General features: G+C 43.1%; 1 protein-coding gene and 1 pseudogene across 2 annotated transcripts in view; one reads left to right on the top strand and one right to left on the bottom strand.

The window, feature by feature from the left end:
- The window catches only part of PRKDC (protein kinase, DNA-activated, catalytic subunit), an 81,148-nt gene extending 68,937 nt beyond the window's left edge, over nucleotides 1-12,211 (top strand). For both annotated transcript variants that reach the window (XM_014874316.2, XM_088174745.1), the window contains exons 75-86: nucleotides 557-644; nucleotides 1,344-1,487; nucleotides 4,211-4,415; nucleotides 4,993-5,060; nucleotides 5,326-5,546; nucleotides 5,859-5,951; nucleotides 7,818-7,907; nucleotides 9,127-9,198; nucleotides 9,281-9,482; nucleotides 9,920-10,108; nucleotides 10,683-10,822; nucleotides 11,843-12,211. In XM_014874316.2, the coding sequence (XP_014729802.2) occupies nucleotides 557-644; nucleotides 1,344-1,487; nucleotides 4,211-4,415; nucleotides 4,993-5,060; nucleotides 5,326-5,546; nucleotides 5,859-5,951; nucleotides 7,818-7,907; nucleotides 9,127-9,198; nucleotides 9,281-9,482; nucleotides 9,920-10,108; nucleotides 10,683-10,822; nucleotides 11,843-12,047 (1,717 nt within the window). In that variant the 3' untranslated portion in view covers nucleotides 12,048-12,211. The remainder of the gene's footprint in view (nucleotides 1-556; nucleotides 645-1,343; nucleotides 1,488-4,210; nucleotides 4,416-4,992; nucleotides 5,061-5,325; nucleotides 5,547-5,858; nucleotides 5,952-7,817; nucleotides 7,908-9,126; nucleotides 9,199-9,280; nucleotides 9,483-9,919; nucleotides 10,109-10,682; nucleotides 10,823-11,842) is intronic.
- A 1,544-nt stretch (nucleotides 12,212-13,755) lies between these two features.
- LOC148225424 (uncharacterized) lies at nucleotides 13,756-20,089 on the bottom strand (annotated as a pseudogene).
- Between the last annotated feature and the right edge of the window lie 93 nt (nucleotides 20,090-20,182).

The following is a 20,182-nucleotide window of genomic DNA, read 5'->3' as shown; positions in this document are numbered from 1 at the left end:
TCTCTGCTTATTCAGTGTGCAACATGCAGCTTCTCTTACAAGTCCTCCCAAGTCCCTTTTGGCATACAGTAACTCTTGAGTTAATCTCCAGGCAAAAATCAGTTTCTGTCACACAATGCTGTAGAACCACTCTTAAAATTTTGGGTGTCTCTTTCCCTTTTTCTCAAATTTAATACATTTTCTGGATAAATTTTTGCTGAAAATAAAAATAGGAAGTCATGTGTTTCACAGACAGTATCACCCTTCAGTAACTGTCGTGACAGGGTGCATGGTCTGGTCAATGCCTGTGTCTGTTTCAAGCATGCTTTCCACTCACCCACCAAGTTCCTATTTTCATAGTGGGACATATAATTTAAAAATCTGGGAGCTGTGTAATCAACATATAAACAGTCATGCAGCCCAAGAGGGAATTCCGAGGGAGTCTTACCTACCTACACCTGAATTATTTTACCAGATTCTTGTACATAGCAGACAGTCTAGATCATTGCTTATCTGCAGGCGAGGTAATGATGGTAGTTCCTGTTGCATTGTGATGCATTTTTCTCTTCTTCTAAAGGATCAAGAATAAGTTGGATAGAGGAGGTGTATTTCAAGATTTTATTCGCTCCCTGGAGCAGCTCTCTAGTCCTGTAATGATTTTCAAGGTAAAGTGTATTTTTTTCCTCTCCATTCCTCTTCCTCTGTTCAGAAGAGCAAGTGCTGGGCAGAGCATGACACACTTCAGTTGACACCACAGCCACAGGATGTGGTTCAGCCCAGCACCAGCTCATGATGATGTCGAAGTGCTGTCAGCTTTCAGCTTTCACTGGTGATGGACTCCCTCCGTTGTGCCAGCTGGATGTCCTGCTCCAGCCCTTTTCCCCTTTCCCCTTCAGGGTCTTTGCCCTGCCCCACAGTCAGTCTTCCTTAATCATTCTGAAACTCTTACAGAATTACCATTTATTGCCATCTTTATAATTTTGGACTACTTGTGTTCTTATACCCTTTCCCTGCTGGGCATCCCTGTCTATGTTCTGATTTGTTTGTCCCAAGGATTGTTGTCATGTGTTTGGTGCCAATCCTGACCCCACACAGGCTTTCTTAGCACTAAACACTATTATTGTATTAAACCATTATTAATTATCATACTAAATTAGAAACATTTTATCAAGACATAAAATGAAAGGAAAATGTTTCTGTAATCTTTTGGTTGCTCTTTTTTTTGTCAAAAGACACATAATATAGTCAACATAATAGTTGACTGTTAGTAAATACAGTAACCCCAGTGCAATCTGAGTGGCCTGCTGAACAGCAAGAGTCAATAAATCTTTTCTCAGTACTCATCTGTTTTCTTCTCTTTGCAGGATTGGGCTGAGGATGTCAAAAATGAGTTGTCAAAACCTCAGAGAAACAAAAAGAAGCTTAAGGAAATGTATGAAGGAATGTACAAGAATTTGGGAAATTTGGAGGCTCCTGGCCTTGGATTGATGAGGAAAAGGTTTATTCAGGTATATATAGTTACTGAGTAGTGTTGGTGTCATAGCTTTTCTAGAAGGCAATAGAAAGTCAAAAGAGAGAGAGAGATCACAGGTTTTACAGGTGCTGCAGGACTTGATGAGACTTGATCCAGTCAGGAGTACAGGACTGGGATTTCTTTGCTAGAAGCCATGGACTTAACATAGTTCCCTTTCCACTTCTAACTGCCCTGCAGGGATAAATGTTCTGTCTTACACAGCTTCTACCTCCCCTGTCCTGCATGTTGCCAGGTTTATAGGACCTGAGCCTCTAATCATCCATGGGAATCTGGCCTTGTTTTTTGTTCCCTGCTGCCAAGGATTTATGAGCACCTTAGGGAGTTTTGCTGTATTACACTACTCAGATTTGCTGCCAATATGAAATTACTTATACAGAAGAGTTGCAACTATGAAGAATTAAAGAAAAGACTTTACAAAACTGCCTGAATTCCAACGTGGTGAAAATCAGCATAGAAAATGAAGTGACGTATGTGGCAAGAAAATGTAATTACTCTAGTATCATATAGAAATTCTGTGTATTTTAGCTAACTGTTGCAGTTCAAGAGCAAAGTCTTGGTTTGTGATGGTTCTTTGAAAACATCAGCTGTGAAAAGTCACGGGCAGTCAAGAAAGAAAAGCGAATGTTCATCATTATTAAGAATAGAGGACTAAACATGGATTTGTACATTGGCCTAGCAGCCTTCTCTGACTCTTGCTTCTTGAACCGTATAGTCTTCTGCAGTGTTCTCAGCACAGATACAGTAAAATTGAATGAGGTTTAAAATGGCAAGAATCTTCAGAGGTACAGAGTAACCACTGCACAAGCAGTTTCAGCATTCCTCCAGCTGGAAAAGATGCAATGATGCCAGATACAATAGAACTCTCAACATCAGTCCCATGGTTGGACTTGGTGAACCTAACGAAAGGTATTTTCCAACCCTAGCAATTCTCTGATTCTACCAGGAGTGCCGAACATGAAGTAAATGCTCTGTGGAAGTGGCAGGTTCAGATCAGTGAGAAGTTTTTCCTCATTCAGTGCACACATCGGTGCTGAACTCCTGCTGCAGGGTATTAGATACTTTTATGGGTTCAAACAGCAAGCAGGTAATAATACAGAGAGGGGCCAATGCTTTGAGAGCTTTTACATACAAATGCACACTTCTGGGTCCAGAAATTCCTGAGCTGCAAATTGCTGAGGCCAGGAGAGTGCTAGTCCTGTAGAAGGAACATCCTGCCTGTATGCTTGTATTTTATGTGCATAGCCCCGTGGCCAGGGCGGGGTGCATCCAGCTCTCTCCCATTGTGGCCATCCTTCTGTCACATTAGCATTAGATAAACTAACCTGGGTGTCTGTAGGGAGATTCCTTCCCCATGAGTTGGAAAGGTGGAGGATGAGAGTAAGGTGGAGTCAGAGGAGGTGAGGTGATAATGAATGAAGCAGAAAGGGTAATTGGGAGTTTAGGGGCACACTAGCCCTCTGAATGTGTTGATGTGAGATAAGATGGGTCTTTGATGATAATGACTCTAAACTTCAGAGTGGGGGATAAGAATGTGCAGGATGTGCCGGTGTCGGGGTGGGGGTAGGGAGAGGGGAGCAGCTGTACAGGGTACATGCACAACAAGGGACATAGCAGGCACAAGCACAAAGGCTGTTTGGATTGTGTGCCCACACAAAAAAAAAATCCATGGCTCTTTAAAACGCTGAAATGTGCAGTATTAGAGGATTCAGGGAGAAGAGCAAGAGAGATGCTGGAGAGGGATGTCAGGGTTGTTCTCCTCTTTTAAAGGGAAGAGAGAGAACAGGGAGTAGCTGCAGAGGAGAGTCAAGGTGATGGTGCACAGGCTCTGAGTTCTTTGCTTGCACGATGCATTATTAAGAAGAAACAAAGTGTGCTGTGAGAATAACTGTATCGTTTCTAGTGTCCTTGCTGGGGAAAAAACAAGTTGTGCTCTTGACTGACACATTAAATGGCTCTACTATATGGAGTACTTCAGGCTCGTAATCTGGAAATAGATTTAGTGATAAAGATGTTGTTGGCTGTAGCAGTCTCCATAAAAGGGTAATGCTTTTTGCATTTTCATTTATTTCAGTGAAATAGCTGTGTCTTCATAGCTTGGTACAAAAATGATCAGGCATTAGAAAAAACATCTTTCCAAGCCATTAATAAATGGTCCAAGAAGGAACATTTGGTTTTTCTAGAACCTTGAATTATGAACACAGGAAGTCAACTCAGTTAACTATTTGTAGATAATACTTACTTTGTTCATTAAATGGATCCATATCCAAAACTTTGCTCTTTTCTTTTATCAGGTTATTTAAGATACTTTGAAATATGGTTTTATATATTTTATGTCCAAAATTATTGCTAGGCAGTAATAAATCCAGGAATAATAAACCCAGTAGTAAATAAAACATATAAAACATTTCATAGACTCACAGGAAGGGACCTTAAAGATATCTGGTTCCAGCACCCCTGCCATGAGCAGGGGCACTTCCCACTAGATCAGGTTGCTCAGGGCCCCATCCAGCTTGGCCTTGAACACTTCCAGGGATGGGGCATCCACAGCTTCTCTGGGCAACCAGTTCTGGTTTTTATTAAGAATTTCTTCCTAATATCTAAACAAGCCATATGTATAGATAGGAAGGTACCCTTTTGGTGCCTTGGGTAGTTTCTACCACTGTGTAAATAGGATTCTTTTCTATAAATGATCATTAGGCTTTTGGGAAGGACCTGGATCATCATTTTGGCAGAGGTGGTTCAGAACTGTTGGATATGAAGACTAGTGACTTTGATGCAATTGCAGCTTCTCTCTACTCAAAAATGAACAAAACCTATAAAGAACCTGGGAACCTCAAAGAATGTTCACCATGGATGAGTGAATTCAAAGCTGAGTTCTTGAGGAATGAACTGGAAGTTCCTGGTAAGTTCCCCTTCAGTGTCAATAATTAATTGTCCCTTACAAGAAAGTTGCTCTTGGGCTTTATTTCTTATATTGGCTACATGACCCTTCTTTCCAGCCTTAAGCCTTATCTGGCCTTACTTGAAATAATTCTGTTCACTCCTTATCTCTTGAATCCGTTCTTAAGCTGTAGTCCTGATTTCTAAAATTGTATCTAAACTTGTATCTTTTACCTAAGAGTTTAGTATTTTTCTAAAGGCCTATCTCCAGGAAATCTGATCTATAATTTTCTAAAGGCCTGACTCTAGGAAATCTGATATATAAATCTAATACATCTTTAAATCCAATTCAAAAAAGTTTGTCTTCTGAAACCACCAAGAATTTGATTCTAACAGCTAAACAAGGAAAGGGTATCAGTAATTCACAGATAAAATCATACTATGTGTATGTTGGATCTTTCTTACACTTTTAAAAGTATTTTCTTCATAGTTGTCATTCTACCAATTTGACAAAACATTTGGATGTGTGTTCTGGTGTTAAACACACTTTAAAATAACATCAGACTATGTACTAATATTTTTTCCCACTACCACTTCAGGTCAGTACGATGGAAAAGGGAAACCACTGCCAGAGTACCACGCAAAAATCTCTGGATTTGATGAACGGGTATGTTTTTAAGATTGAGTCAAAATCCTGTGTGATATAAATCTGTGTCCATATACCATTTGAAGAATTTGGTAGTAGCAGGGTCATTGCTTGTTTACACATCTTGCAGCATACAAAGGAAGGGCTGCAAGTGGGCATTTGTTTTTCTAATTGAGCAGCTTGATTATGTCGTCTAGGAATGACAGATGTGCTGAATTCCAGTGATGATTCTGTAAGACCAAGTCTTCTGTCACAAATATTTTTCTTTTTCCTGTCTTTTTCCAAGATAAGTGTGATGGAATCCTTGAGGAAGCCAAAACGTATAACCATCCGAGGTAGTGATGAGCAGGAGTATCCTTTTCTTGTCAAAGGTGGTGAGGACCTGCGACAAGACCAACGCATTGAGCAGCTCTTTGATGTCATGAACATTATCCTTTCCCAAGATGCTACGTGTAGCCAAAGAAATATGCAGTTAAAAACTTACCAGGTCATCCCCATGACATCAAGGTAGGCATTTACCTTGAAGGGACAGAAATCCTTATGTTAACATCTATTACTTTTGACATGCTGGAAAGTGGGAATTTTGTGTGCCAGATTCAGATTGAGAGTGTTTTATGCCTTTGTTTAATTTACTTTTTTCCTTTTCCTTTTAAGCAACACTGAAATTGCTTTGTCTGGAAACTGCTTTTCAAAGTATATTTAAATTGGTAGCTTTTAACCTTCTTTTAACATGCCCTAGAATGTGTTGCTTCCCATTTGTGGTGTTCCTCTAAAGTTCAGTTCTGAGCTACTTGTTATTTCTGACTTACTTTGTTCCAGACTTGGACTCATCAAGTGGCTGGAAAATACTTGTACCTTAAAAGAATTCCTTAAAAATAGCATGTCTGAAGAGGAAGATACCAGCTATTACAGGTGATGCTTGGTTTAGCTGTCTGCTCTAATAGAGACCTCTACTAATGGGTTTTTGGATAACTGACAGTCTTGTGGCAGTTCTTTTTTAATTAAAGAATAAAAGAAAAGCACTTATAAGTAAGGAGGCAGTTTGTACTTCCTGACCCAAATTACTAATTGGCAACTGTTTGTTTAACGAGTGCCATTGTAGCTGGAATATCCTCCACCCAGCTTGTTTAAACAGGAGGCTTATAATTATAATCATGTGTGACGTCATTATCATCACCATTTCCTTATCAGCAGATTGATTTTACAAGCAGAGGATTTTGATCTCTTGATTTGATCAGGCAGGAAATGGACTTAGGTCAGTGGGGGCAGGGGAAGGGAGTAGAGACAGAGCTATTCAGAACCTGGGTTCAGCAGTGAGTTAGTGACAGGGGATGGAAATTGGCAGCAAATGCACAGAACACAACTGTAACAGAGCACTCTATGATTTGATACAAATGCTGGGTTTGAACAAATTATATTGCTTTCCCGTGATTGTAATTGCAGGTTGAATATTTGTAAAATTTATTTAATTCTGGCATTTCAGCCAATTTCTGTCCTGGAATTTAGAAATGTGGTTTAATTTACAAATGTGGTTCTTAGTTACATAATCTCTGTTTGGGTTTGTCTGAGTGTTGTTGTCATCATTTCTTTTTACTAGGTAACGTTTATGGGGCAGGTTGGAGGAAACTCCAGCATGGAGGTTGGACTCCAAAGAGTCTTTATTTCTATGCTTATTTGATTTGTGAGCAGTTTAGGAGCTGCTAGAGTTCCTGCATTACTGCTGTCTGATTCACTGTTGTGAACAGCAGTGGTATTATGTTGATCTCAATTCACTGAGTGGGAAAGTGAAGGAAGACTCACATGGAACCATCTCGTGAAGGGAGAAAACTTATAATATGCTCAATGTAGAAGATCAGTATCTTTCTAAAAGCAGGTCATAATTTATTAAAAAAAAAAAACCCTTTGCTTTATTGTGTATATAGACTTCAATATTTTCCCATATGTTATTCAGTCAAGACAGTTAAAGCATTTTATATTGAGCTGTGATTAAGTGACAGCACTCACAAAGGAAAATTTTGGTTGGGGTGGGAGGGAGCAGCTTTCTGAATTTTTGAAATTATTTTCTTTATCCCAAAGTGATGGACTGTAACTGATAAATGCTTCTTAAATGGGAATGGCATTCTCAAAACATGCTTTGGAAGGAAGAGAGAAGGTGGCTGCTCTGCTAAGTTGCTGCCTCTCTGAATCAGAAGTTTAAGGTCTGATGTATTTAGTTAAGATGGGAGAAAAAGATGAAATTATTTCATAAGCAGTGCAACTAAAGAATAATGGCTTCTTATGATTAATACCCTAAGTTCAAGCACTCATTTCTCCTCTCTTGTGCATGCTGAGGAGATGGCAAACTGCCTTCTTGCATTCCCTGCTCATTTGGAAAGACAGAGGGCAGCATGCACTATGGTGGACTGCATAATGCTTCTCAAAGACTACAAGACTATCAAAAATTTCCCTTTCCCTCCCTGGAGAAATTATTTTGGCTCTTTCTTCTGGAGGTACTCACAATACCTATTGAGAAATTAACACCTTTGAGATGTCTAATCTTCTGTCAGATATGACTGAAGTGTGTTCAAAGCTGGGGTGAAGAAGATGAATGGATCAGCCTGTACTCTGCATAAACTTCATTTCCATAGCGAGGCTAAAATTAATGTAGGCTGTAGCTTCCTGACTTCTTTGCATAAAAATTTCATGGGTCAGAGCAGCACACAGCCTTTGGATAATCAGATAGAGAGTGGTGAGATACAGGGAAATCATCAGTACTTTTCTTCTTTTTTTTATCCCTAGCCCAAGAGGACCTCGTGCTACCTATTCTGAGTGGCTGTCCAGGATGGGTGGGAAAGCACAGGGCATCTCTCGATACCATGCTATGTACAGGTAGGTTTCAAAAGAGAACTGTATGTGAAATATAGAAGCTAGAGTGTGCACAAACACAGATGTAGAAATTCCAGGGGGAAAAAAGTATACTCTGCATTATAATATGATGTTTAGATGTGATTTTTGCTCATTTTACTGCTCATTCTACTTCCTGGAGATGCTTTGCAAAATTCGTCTAGCCAAAAATCCTACCAGAGTACAGGAATGCTTCCAGAAGCTTGCTCACTTCCTTTAGAAAGTGTCTAGAAGCAGATGCTGCTCTTCAACTTTACTTTCTAGGCGTCTTGTTCCTGATTATGCAGTTAGGTAGGCTGCCTCAGAGCCTGAGCATCTGCTGGAGTTGGACAGAGAAAATCACCATGATTCACTGAGAACTGAAGGATATTTGATGGTTTAGGTTCCCAGCTTGAGCATCCTCTCAGAGGAATTTCCACATCTACCAAGATCTAGCACTGTGGGTGGTAAAGTGAAGTGTCCAGAGTATTTCTTATAACCCACTTAAGCAAGTGTCTTGCTTTTTAAAGGGAAACTTTGTCTCATTTAACTGGATTAATACTTGTATTCAGATCCAGAGTATGCTTTTGTAGTAATTCCCAATCACTCCCACTGATCTTCAGTCTGCTGCATCAAAGAGCTGTCCTCTGTTTCTCAACTCTGCTCCTTTCAGAGGGAAGTAGACTGGAAGGAAAGCACCTGGCACATTTCAGCTCTCACAAGCATTCAAAACTGGATATGGGCTACGACAAAGCTTCCTTCCCCAAATCTGCATGGCATGAGTGCCCTCAGCACCAGTTCTCTAGTTTTGTTGCTTCCCCTCTGCTGCACTACTTTCTAGTGTCAGTATAGCCTCAGCCTGATGCTGAGAGATGTAACTGGGGCCTTAATTCCTCTGCTTGGAAGAGACTGTTCAGCTAGAAAGAACACGACTGCATTGCTTTCATAAAACTTAACCCATCAACTTAATTTGGAGAAAGATACCCAAAACCATATACTCTTTTGGATTTAGAAATAATAGTCTTGGAAATAACTGTTGGGAGAAAGAGGGAGGATGGGGCACTTCTAATATCAGAGAAGGTTTGGGGGGTGAACCTTTGTGGCTTGCTGTACTCTTCACTGGAGTAGGCACCGCAGGCTGCTGCGGCCACGAGCGTATCTTGACTTTCTACATCCAGCGGGCTGTTATTGCAGCAGCCACCTTTATTTCTCCGCTACTTTGCAGGAATGCCAGCCGTACAGAAGCAGTCACATCCTTCAAAAGCAGGGAGAGCAGCGTTCCAGAAGACCTGCTGCGGTAAGTGCTGCTGATGGCCGCACATTGTGAAACAAATGTTGGTGTTTCTCTGCGTTCAACGAGCGAGTTCTGTTTTATTAAGGCGAGCCTTTGTGAAAATGAGCACATCTCCCGAGGCCTTCCTGGCCCTGCGCTCCCATTTTGCCAGCTCCCACGCACTGATGTGCATCAGCCACTGGATACTTGGGATTGGAGACAGGCATCTGTCCAACTTCATGATCAACAAGGAGACGGGTGGCATGGTGGGAATAGACTTTGGATACGCTTTTGGTGCAGCCACACAGGTATTTGTTTTCAACTAATTTGTTTCAGCTTTTGCATTTGGTATGTGTGATTACACATGTGTTCTCAGGACTAAATTTGGTGCTCTTCAGGTTGCCGTTGTTCTAGTGCAAAATAGCCTTTACAAGTTATTTCTAGTTAATTGAATAAAATAACTGAGTCCAGATATTCTCAGACAAGCGTTGAGCTATGGAAGTCCACAGAGTCAATATGGTGCTATTTTACATAGTTCAACCGTGGTTTCAACCACTATCACTGAATACTCATGACTAGAGCTTTGATGTCACAACTTGGTTCAGTTCTACTTTTGTGTGTTATTTTCAGTGAAGTGACAAAGGGGGTTTCAAATCTAAAGAAGAATAAAATATTCCCATTTAATCCTTAAGTTCCAAGGCTTCTTACTTCTTGTTTTCTTTTGACTGTCCTTCCCCTTGGCTAGTTCTTGGGTGTGCCAGAGTTGATGCCCTTCCGCCTGACTCGCCAGTTTGTTAATCTGATGATGCCAGTGAAAGAGTGGGGACTCATTTACAGCGTGATGGTGCATGCCCTGAGGGCTTATCGTTCAGATCCAGACCTCCTCATCAGCACCATGGATGTGTTTGTAAAAGAGCCTTCTTTGGACTGGAAGGTGGCGTTTTGTCCTCTTTCGTTTTTCTTCATGTGAAAATTCTTAAACTATAATAAGAATAAAACTGATGAAAAAGGAAGTATTCCTTGAGGCTCACTCTCAGTACTCCTTTTATCTTTCTTTAAGTTCTCAGAGAAATTGAACTCTAAAGTATTTTAAATTACAGAATTCTGTATTGATGCACAAAAACCAGTAGCATATATCTGCGTTATCAGTGTACTGTCCTTTATCTTTCATGATAATCTTAAAGATGTAGATAACTCTTGATCATCTTATGTCACTTATGACACCAGCATAAATATTTTCAACTTCTTGCATTCAGCGTCTTGAATTTACATAACAGCACTGTATTTATCAAACTAATAGTTACAGAGAAAAAAATCTGAAACTAGTTGTACTTCAGTAACTTCAGCTGTAAATTAAAGTCATAGGCAAGTTAGATATTATCTCACTGCTTTGTCTTCCACTGCATCTGCAGTTAAGATACTGGCTTGACTTGCTATGATCTGCAGCTAGAAAAACATTTTCAAGTGTGTGATTTATAATAAGTGCAACAAATATGTTTTCTCTTTAGAACTTTGAACAAAGACAGCTGAAAAAAGGAGGCACATGGATTAAGGAAATAAACACATCTGAAGTAAACTGGTACCCTTTGCAAAAGGTCAGCTATGTCAGAAGAAAGCTTACAGGTGCCAATCCAGCAATAATCACTTGGTAAGATGCTCTCCTTTTGCTTTACACTGCTCCACTAAGAGCTTAGGAAGGCTCCTGTGTCAGATTTTGCTCCCTTTGGATAGAATGACAGCTAGGAAAAGAGAAGAGACAGGGCAAAATTTCAGCAAACCTTCTGTCAGAACCATTTTGGTCCACGTACAAGCTCTCTGAATCACTCTGCCAGCCAAAACACCAGATATCTCCTTGTGAGTTTGCTTGCTCCAGCTCAGGCCTTCTGAGCAGTTTTACTGCTCCTGGCAACACATGCCTCCCCTCCCTGTCAGGCTGCTTAATCTCATCCTCAGTCTCACTGTTCTTTGTTTATCTCCACTGCTTTTAGGGCAGGGATAATATTTAAATTAATATATGCTTCTGGTGGAGGATTGCTTGAAATGGAACCTATACTAGCTTTAGGGGAGGCACGGAGGAAAGCTGCTTACAAGAAACATCAAATTCAAATCTGGTGGCATTTTCAGGTTATTTATGTCAGTCTAGTCAAGTCTGGCTCAAACCAGAATGTCTTTTAAGTTCAGTTAAAAGTACAATTAATCCCTTCCATCCTCTCTTAAAAAGTCATTTTGGATTAATCAGGGGAAAGACAGAAAAGCAAAGAAAGCAAGCCTGTTTTAAAACCATACAAATATTGAAAAGTGCAGGTCTTGGGAGGAGTCCCTTTTGCGGTCAAGGCTGAACTGGAAAAGGCAACAAAATACTTGTTACAGGCACAAATCAGGAGAGCAGGTAAAGAGATCAGCAGCTTGGATGTGAACTGCTGCATCCTTCTTTCAGCTGGAGACCTTTGACAAAATTGGCATATTCATGGTGAATATCCACTACTAAAGAACCCCTGAAACCAGCAGTCTTCACTGCCCAAGCCTTCTACAGCTCTTGAGCAGCCTCCACATCTTGATCTCAATTCAAGCTTTATTTTTCAAGTGCTGTCTCGTATTTAAAAATCCATCTCAGATTTTTTTGCTTATTTCTTTTAGTAAGAGCTTATTTTTGTGTTCTCAATTTCAGTGATGAGCTGCGCCTGGGCCATGAGAGGTCACCTGCTTATAATGATTTTGCAGCTGTGGCTCGTGGTAACCCTAATCATGATATCAGAGCCAAAGAGCCAGAGGATGGACTTTCAGAGGAGACCCAAGTGAGATGCCTCATCGATCAAGCAACAGACCCCAATATTCTTGGCAGAGTCTGGGAAGGATGGGAACCCTGGATGTGAGGAACTGCTGTCTACAACCCTGTCTGCCAAGGGACCTGTACCCTAAAACACAGCTGCAACCAGATCAGAATTTTAAGGCCAAAAAGGAAAAAAAACCTCTTAACTATTTTTATTACCAGTTAACTTGACTAGCAGAGAAAATAAACTTTTGTATTAAAGCTGTATTCAAACAGTGATTTTGGGGTTTTTTTTTTTATTCTTGTGTGGGATTCTGTAACAAAGCAGCTTTATTGTCTTTGTGTTAAAATCAATATAGAAAGAACTGGAGAGGCTCTAGAGCTTAAAGATTTATTTGAAAAGCACTGTAATCCCTCAGTGGAAAGCACAAATTCATACCCTGCCAACTTGTGTAGTGATGTAGTGAATCTGTGCATTTCTTTTACAGAGGTCTTGATGACAATCAGCTGAAACCATTCTACAGCCACATATTATTTGTAGTTAAAACTTGAAGATTTTCATATCAGTAGTATCAGTTGACCACATGGTGAAATTAAGCAGAAAATGGCTCTTAGCTCTAGATAACACCTAAAGTATCTGAACAGCTCTTTCTTTTCTGGGTAATGAGATAGTAATGATGAGACTGTTTTTAGCAATTAGAGGTTATACCCTGTTATCTTTGTCCTTTGGAAGTCTGCACTGCTCACGCTGTTTTATTTCCAAACTATTGTTTGGCCCAAGCCAGAAGCTGGCAGAGCTGAGCACGGTAAGCTTCTTGCCATAACTGCAGCACAGCACAGGAATGTCTACTGCATATTCCAAACTGTGGAGGTCTCCAGCAGCCAGTTCTCAGGTGTGCTGGGTTTGGCTGGGATTGAGTTGGTTTTCTTTGGATTTGTGCTGGCAACTGTTGATAACGCAGGGAAGTTCCATTTTTGCTGAGCAAGGCTTGCTCACACCGTGAGGAGTCCAGGGCTGCACAGCCAGGAGAGCTGACTCCAGCTGGCCCAGGGGCTATCACATACCATGGAGTGTCATGCTTAGCAAGTAGAGGGGGAAGAAGGAGGAAGAGGGGGGAGATGTTCAGTGATGATGTTTGTCTTCCCAAGTCATTGTCATCCCAGCTTTCCTGGGGAGGGCTGACCACCAGCCTGCCCACGGGAAGCAGTGAATGAATTCCTTGTTTTGCTTTGCTTGTGTGCACAGCTTTTGCTTTAACCTATTATCCATCTTGATCTCAGCCTCCGAGTTTTCTCACTTTCTGGTTTGCTCTGGGGGGATTGAGGAGCAGCTCTGTAGGGCTGAGCTCTCAGCTGAGGTTAAACTGCAGCATGGGCAGTAGGGGAGAAAGAGAATTCTCTCAAATTCTACTGTTCCTCATTACCCAGATTTACTCTCGGGTATAGATTTAATTGAGGCTTTTAATAATTATCATAAAGGGTATAATAAAAATTAGTCTTTGCCCTTTCACTGCCTACAAGATTTCCCTCCTGCTTCTGTGGCAGTGGGGCAGTTCTGGTCTCACTGAGGGCCACGTCTGCTGCTGGCACCAGTCTCAAATGAATCTCTCAGCTGGAGAGTAAAGAAATCTGCCTTCTGGATGCAACTCCATGAAAAACTCAAAATGAGGAAGATTGCTGAGGCCTAAAGAACAGGGACGGAGCTTTTCTGCTTCAGATAGTTTCCAGCAACAATTCTTGTTACCTTTCTTCTTACTAAACATACTCAGTGGTTTGTTAAATCAAGAAATTCAAAACATTTTTATCATTTTATTAATTAAAAATATTGTTCAGATGTATTTTTTAGAGGAAATATTTAAAAATAAACTTTCAGCTCTATACCTCGTTTCAAAAGTTAATTTAAGGCACTTTAATCACAAAAAGCTTCCACATTTGCCCATTTATAGAGATTATAATTAGTGGACAGTAAGGTGGGTTTTTTTAAAATAAAAAAAAGTTTGATACAGTCTGTTTTTATATACACAATATAAGATGTCATGGTGTTTTGTTCTTTTGATCTCTGCTAACAATTAGGACTGCAATCTTATGACTAAAACTTGGTCAGGTGAGGTACCCTGGCTTTCATGCTGTCACTATACAAATATAAGAAAGTTTAAAGCACAATAAAAAAGGCAACATGAAAAGGCAGGGGGCATTTAGAAATTAAGTGGCTGGGTGTACGAGGTGTTTAATGGCACTTCTGGTACATACCTCAGATAGTTATTGGGTACTTTGACCTGCACTGCAGAGGACAAAGTTTAGGTTTATACTTTAACGAGGCTCTTCTCGTAGGACTTTTGATATCCTCAGCAACAGCAGATGTTTGTGCACAGCAGGCCTCCCTCCTTGGCCTTTGGGAAGGGGAGTTAGTGCAGCCTGGCCCTTCCTGGGGGAGGGGGCTGGGGGTCACCACCCCGTGTTCGCTGCTCCCTGAGATCCATGGTGAACCAGCTCCGGCTGGGGGTGAAAACCTGTGAGACAGCCAAAAGTGACACGGGCTGAGAACGTGTTCAGGACAATTTAAATAGTTAAAAGCTCCGTTTTGGGCCTGGAATAAGTGCAATAGTGGGAAGCCTCAGCTACATCAGCCCCTATTAGTCATGTGTTTGTCAAGCTCCTGTGTCAGCTGAGGCACAAAGCACGAGGCTGCTGGGTCTCCAGCACAGACACACATCCTGTGCACAGCAAGTGGAGTTCCCCTAACTTTCTTTAGGGAGCTTTCACCATGAAGCTGAATGGTCCTGGAAATAACCTTCAACACATGTGAATGGCAGCTGCTGTCCCCAGGCCTGGCTGCTCCCAGTAAGATGTAGCAGCTAAATGGAAAGGCTGGAGCCAGCCTGTGAAGTAGCAAGGAAGGCACTGACACAATGCAAACCTCACGTTGCTGGGCTCGATGCTTTACAGGGTGGGTTTATTTGGCTCCCAGAAAAGAGTTAAGATGATGTGAAGATCAGAGTCAGAGACTGCATCAGGTCTCATGATACAAAACAAAACTTGGGAGCTATTCACGAGTACAGCAGAGTATTTCCTTCTCAGATTAAATAACCAGATGGATGGGCACTATATCTGGAAATCCATTAGTTGTATCTAAAGAGTTATGTAAAACATTAGCATACATTCTCACTAGGTTTTTCTTAGAATATAGAATGAAGTGTTTAAGTTAATCCTTACCATCCCTGCCAATCTTATAATTTCCCTCTAGCCAAGAATAACAGTACTGCTGAATCCAGAGGAAAACTCTGGAACTGCCGCCTACTGTCTCCTTTCCCAGCTGATAGAGAGGTTCCTGCGTGCTGCTTCTTGTGCTCAGGATTTTCCCCCTTAGTCCCCACCACTGCCCCTCAGATTAAATGTTATCTTGAGGTCTCTGTGGCTGAGAGATAATAGACCACCAGCACACATTTGGGCACACGAAGGAGCCTATGAGTTTTCCACAAAACCAATTAATTTGGCTCGTATTCAGACATGGAATAAGGAATTTTCTATAGCTCTTCTGCTCTCAGACTTACAGGTTTGGTCAACTGCTTCCAAAAGTAAGCATCTATATATAGAGACACTTCTCCCCAAAATTCGTGTTTTTCAAAATCAAGGATAAGGATTTATTACCTCTGCTTTAAAACTCTTTTTTTCCCCCCGAGGCTGAGAGACTGTTGAGTCACTTTATTAATACTGTGCCTCATTTGGAAATTACACGGGCTTTAAAATTTTCATTTTTAAGTTACGCTGCCTGTAAGAAATGGCACCTACCCAGAAAGCTCACACCCTGGCAGACACCCCCAGCACCAAATGGTGTCACTGGTCTTGTAGCAAAACTACAAAAGAGCCACACCTTATGCCAAACGAAGATGTGCCCAGAATAGGGTGTTTAAAAGGCTGGGAATAGAGATGATCAGAGATCTGAAGCACCTCTCCAGTGAAGGCAGGCTGAGAGGTTGTTCAGCCTAGAGAAGAGAAGGTTCTGGGGAGACTCTATTGTGGCCTTTCAATACCTAAAGGGAGCTTGCAGGAAAGATGGAGAGGGACTTTTTATCAAGGTCTGTAGTGACAGGACAAGGACTAATGGTTTTAAACTGAAAGTGGTTGGATTTATATTAGATATTAGGAGGAAATTTTTCACTGTGAAAGTGATGAGACACAGGAAGAGTGAAAAGGTGTGGATGCTCCATCCCTGGAAGTGTTCAAGGCCAGGTTGGATGGGACTCTGAGCAACTTGATCTAGTGGAAGTTGTCCATGGCAGGAGAGTTGGAACTACATGATCTTTAACATGATAACATGAAGGAGTGGCCATAAGGGAATGGAAAAGTTTTGGTTACAGTTTCCACATTATTTACAGGGTGGAGTTTTTCTTCATCTTTTTCGATGGGATAGAAGAGGGTAACATTGACTCTATTTGTCCATTACACTCACAGTAAATTATACCACACAAAATTTCATTTGATTACACAGAAGATGTAGCTGTCAATTTGATCGCATGAATGGATATTCATGCAAAACCTGTATCAGGAAAAGTTCTGAGTATCCACCAGAGAGTGTAAGAAAACAAGGAGCACAGGTTCTGAGGCATTTTGCTGCAGTAGCACTTGGCCTTTTGGGAGCCTGGGTATGTGGAGGATCTTACTCAGCAGCTCAGCAGCCACAGGTGCAGCTGGACAAACCCAGCCTGGGTTGACACCGCCTGGGCTTAAATTCCTGCAGTGAGACAAAGCACAGAGTTTCAATTAAGTGAGCTAAAAGGAAATATCCTTTCAATTACCATCAAGTTCTTCAGCTGCTAAGTGTAGGGAGGCCACAGACAGGATGAGTGCAATGATGTACAAGTGACAAGCAAAATACTGTGACAGTGCTTCAGGACAAGGGAGAGGCACAAGCCCTGGCAGAGGTGACACAAGCAGGCAGCAAGGGATTGTCCAGCACTCACTGTCGTGGCTGACAAGAGCCAACACCAACTTCAGGCAAGTACTGTGCCTCCCTAGCAGTGTGCAGGCAGGTTTTTGACTCTCCCTGGACAGCGTGTACCTCCTCATTTATGTGTCCCATTCCCTTGTCAGTCCCCAGGTGCCATTGCTGGATTCCAGCTGATGAAAGGATACTTGCATTCCTGCTGCTTCTTGCAGGGAGGAAAAATGCAGCAAACCTGTCCTCCATCTTTTCCCCTGTCAGCTTGGTCTTTACCCATTAATCCCCCAGGACCTGATGTCCTGTGGTGCTGTCTCAAGCCCATAATATCAAGAGCAGAGAAGGGCTCCTTAGGCTCCCAGGGACTAGCACAGCCTCACCACGCTCCTAGTCCCACTGTCCCAAAAAGTCCTGCATTCCAGGCTGGGTTGCTGAAGATGAGCATGCTGAGGCACTACCCTATTTTCTTACCTTCCCTGAGTTCCCAATTTATGGCCTATTCCCAATTTATGAGGAAGAACTAGTCAGAAAACAGTGTGATTTAACTGCCATCTCTGAAGGGGTCAGCGTCCTGGTGTTTCTCTGAGATTCACAGCCAGCAGTCCAGAGTAAGTTAAAGTTTTGTCTTTTTTTCTGCTACTTAGAGAAAGGTTTCTTGTCCTTTCTTGCCAGTTTTAAATACTTAACTTGATTTGGAGCATGAACCTCAAGCAAGTTTTAAAGAACTTATTCTGAAATTCAGATGATCACCTGCTTCTTACTGCTGTTTAAAATACTGGATACTCGGTGGGTCAGGAACTCAGCAGGACAGATGAGGGAAATCAAGAGCTTGCCTGTGCTTCACTGCTCATGAAATTACATATGCAGATGGGAACAGATTCAGCTGCTGAGATGCCAGACAAATCTAGCCCAAGAAACAGCAGAGCGTGGATGTCATCCTGCCTTCAGTGCACTGCCTTGCTAAGTGCCAGGTGTCACTTGCTCACATTCTCCTGGGTGCTTCGCTGCAGGTGTTGCAGCACCCCAGGGCTTCACACCCTGCATGGCACGTGGGAGAGCCCCCTCAAACATTCTCCTGAAATCACACATCTCATCCTCAGCAACAAACACAACCAACTCACCTCCAGGGGGTGACTCCTGCTGCTTGGTTTTGTGGGACGGGCACTGACAGGTCCAGCCACGAGTTCTGAACACACCTCCAGGTCCTGAACACCCTGTAGGCAATGCTGCACCCTCCGTGGTGGGGCTTAGATGTGACACAAGTGGCTTATACTGAGGTTTACACAGCAGCTCTGTGCCTTCTGCTGAGGGATTTTGAGAACGTAATTGCCAAGGAGGCAAGGTGCCCAGCGGGGGTCGGGTGTCCTGGCTGGGAATTGGGTGTCTCTTTTGGAGTAACACATGATGGGCATTAAATAGGCATGTTCAGGCTGGCACAGTGGCATGCCAACGCTGGCTGACCTTCGAGGCAAGGACTTTGGTGAGCTGGAAGTGTAACACGGTTCTGCATGCGAACAGTTAAATGAGTGCTTTCCAAGACAAATCATAATTTTATGACCACAATGGGTGAGATCTAACCCCTTCCAGCAGAGCAAGGGGAGAGAGAGCAGATATCAGACTGCATCTCATTTCTGAGCTACCTTCCCATGCCTCATGCATGCACTCCTCTACACTTCATACAGAGAAAAAGGGTCCAGGAACACCACGTTCCCTGCTGGAGAGCCAGGCCAGGAGCAGGAGGTGCAGAGTTGTGTCTCATGAAGAGACCCCAGAGAAGGTCTGGGGCATATAGAAGGCAACGAATAACACGTAAAATAGTTTGGGGCATATTATTTCTTTGACAACGTGGAAAAAACAAAAGCAAGCATTTCTTGTGCCACTGTCAAGCTCAGTGGTTAATGCTAGTGTAGATAGAGGTTGTGTTATCAATACTCTGATGAGAAAGGAAATCAAGTTTATTTAGACATAATACATCTGGCAGTGCTAGAGTTAAAAGCAAAGCCTCGCCAAGTGAAACCTTACCTGCCAGATGTAAAATCCCACCTGCCAGGCACTGCACACTTATCCTGATCCCACAAGCCTTCCCACGAGGAGCTTACATCCAAAGGGAGAGCATGTACCAGTCTTGTTCCCAGCTACTTATGTTAAAGTACACACACCCCTGTGATAAACAGCTGCGGTCCTGCAACAGCTGCGGTGGCGGTAGATGGAGCCCTGCCCGGAGAGGGGCAGCAGGCACGGCACGACGGCATGTACCCGCGGTCCCCAGAAAGCCACCTCCGGGCCAGTGGCGCCGCGCTCCGCAGGGCACAGCTCCATGCCAGCAGCGTCAGCTGAGTGCTGGGCTGGAAAGTCAGAGCCTGGGATAGTCCCATCTTAAATATAGAAGGGTCTTCTGGACGATAAATAAATAAGTAAATTTTTTTTTCTAAGTAAATGTAAGGGATTTTGTTGTGTGTTTCTTTAGTAATTCAGTCGGTGGAGCACCTGGGGGTGAAGCCAGGTTTTAGATACTCTTATGTAACTAGAAAACTTATCTTTTAGCCGAAAGTATTTTCAGTTCTCTGACACTTGCCAATTTAAGAGTAGTAGTTTGTGGGATGCAAGGGGGGCAGGGGTCAACAACATGCATAATAGCTTAATGTAAGGTTTCAAGAGGCATAACTTCATGCAGACAGCGTGAGGCAGCTAAAGATACCTCAGAGACCCTGTCCCACCAGAATGTCCTGCCATAGGAAATCCAAGCGGCCTCCCTCTCTCGGAGCGGGGGATTTACATCCTCCCTGGGTCGAAGCTGCCCGTGCTGCAGCGAAGGGAGCTGAGCCTCCGGAGGGCGCTCGGGTGATACACAGAGACACGCGTGGGGCAGGCAGCATCTTCCCGTAGCGCTCCATCCCAGGCGCCGCTGGGGAAGCGCGTGGGGGGATGCAGCGTGGTGCTGGGGTAAAATCAGCTTTTTCAGCCTGCTTTTCCGCCGGCCCTCGTGGAAAAAGGTAAATTAACGCTCAGCCGGAGGCACGGGATGCCGGTAGCGACATCGGGGCAGCGCTCCCCCGGGGACGGGACGGTGCGAGGAGGGCGGCAGGAGCCCGAAAGGCACCCGCACCGTCCCATGCCCCACGGTGGGGGCACCTCGGACGGCGGCCACCGTCGGCCGGGAGGTGGCAGCTCGCTGCGGCGGCAGCCCGGCCTCGGCGGCCGCGCACCCCACCCGCTCCCGCCCCCGGGTCCCCGGGGGTGCCGGGAACAGTCGTTCCCCGTCATTGGGGCAGGAGGCGGGGCCCGCGCCGTATAAGAAG

Source organism: Sturnus vulgaris, chromosome 1 (genome assembly GCF_052056855.1).
Source record: "Sturnus vulgaris isolate bStuVul1 chromosome 1, bStuVul1.hap1, whole genome shotgun sequence".
NCBI lineage: Eukaryota > Metazoa > Chordata > Aves > Passeriformes > Sturnidae > Sturnus > Sturnus vulgaris.
Note: the sequence above shows the minus strand (reverse complement) of the source record. Positions and strands in the feature narration are given on the sequence as shown.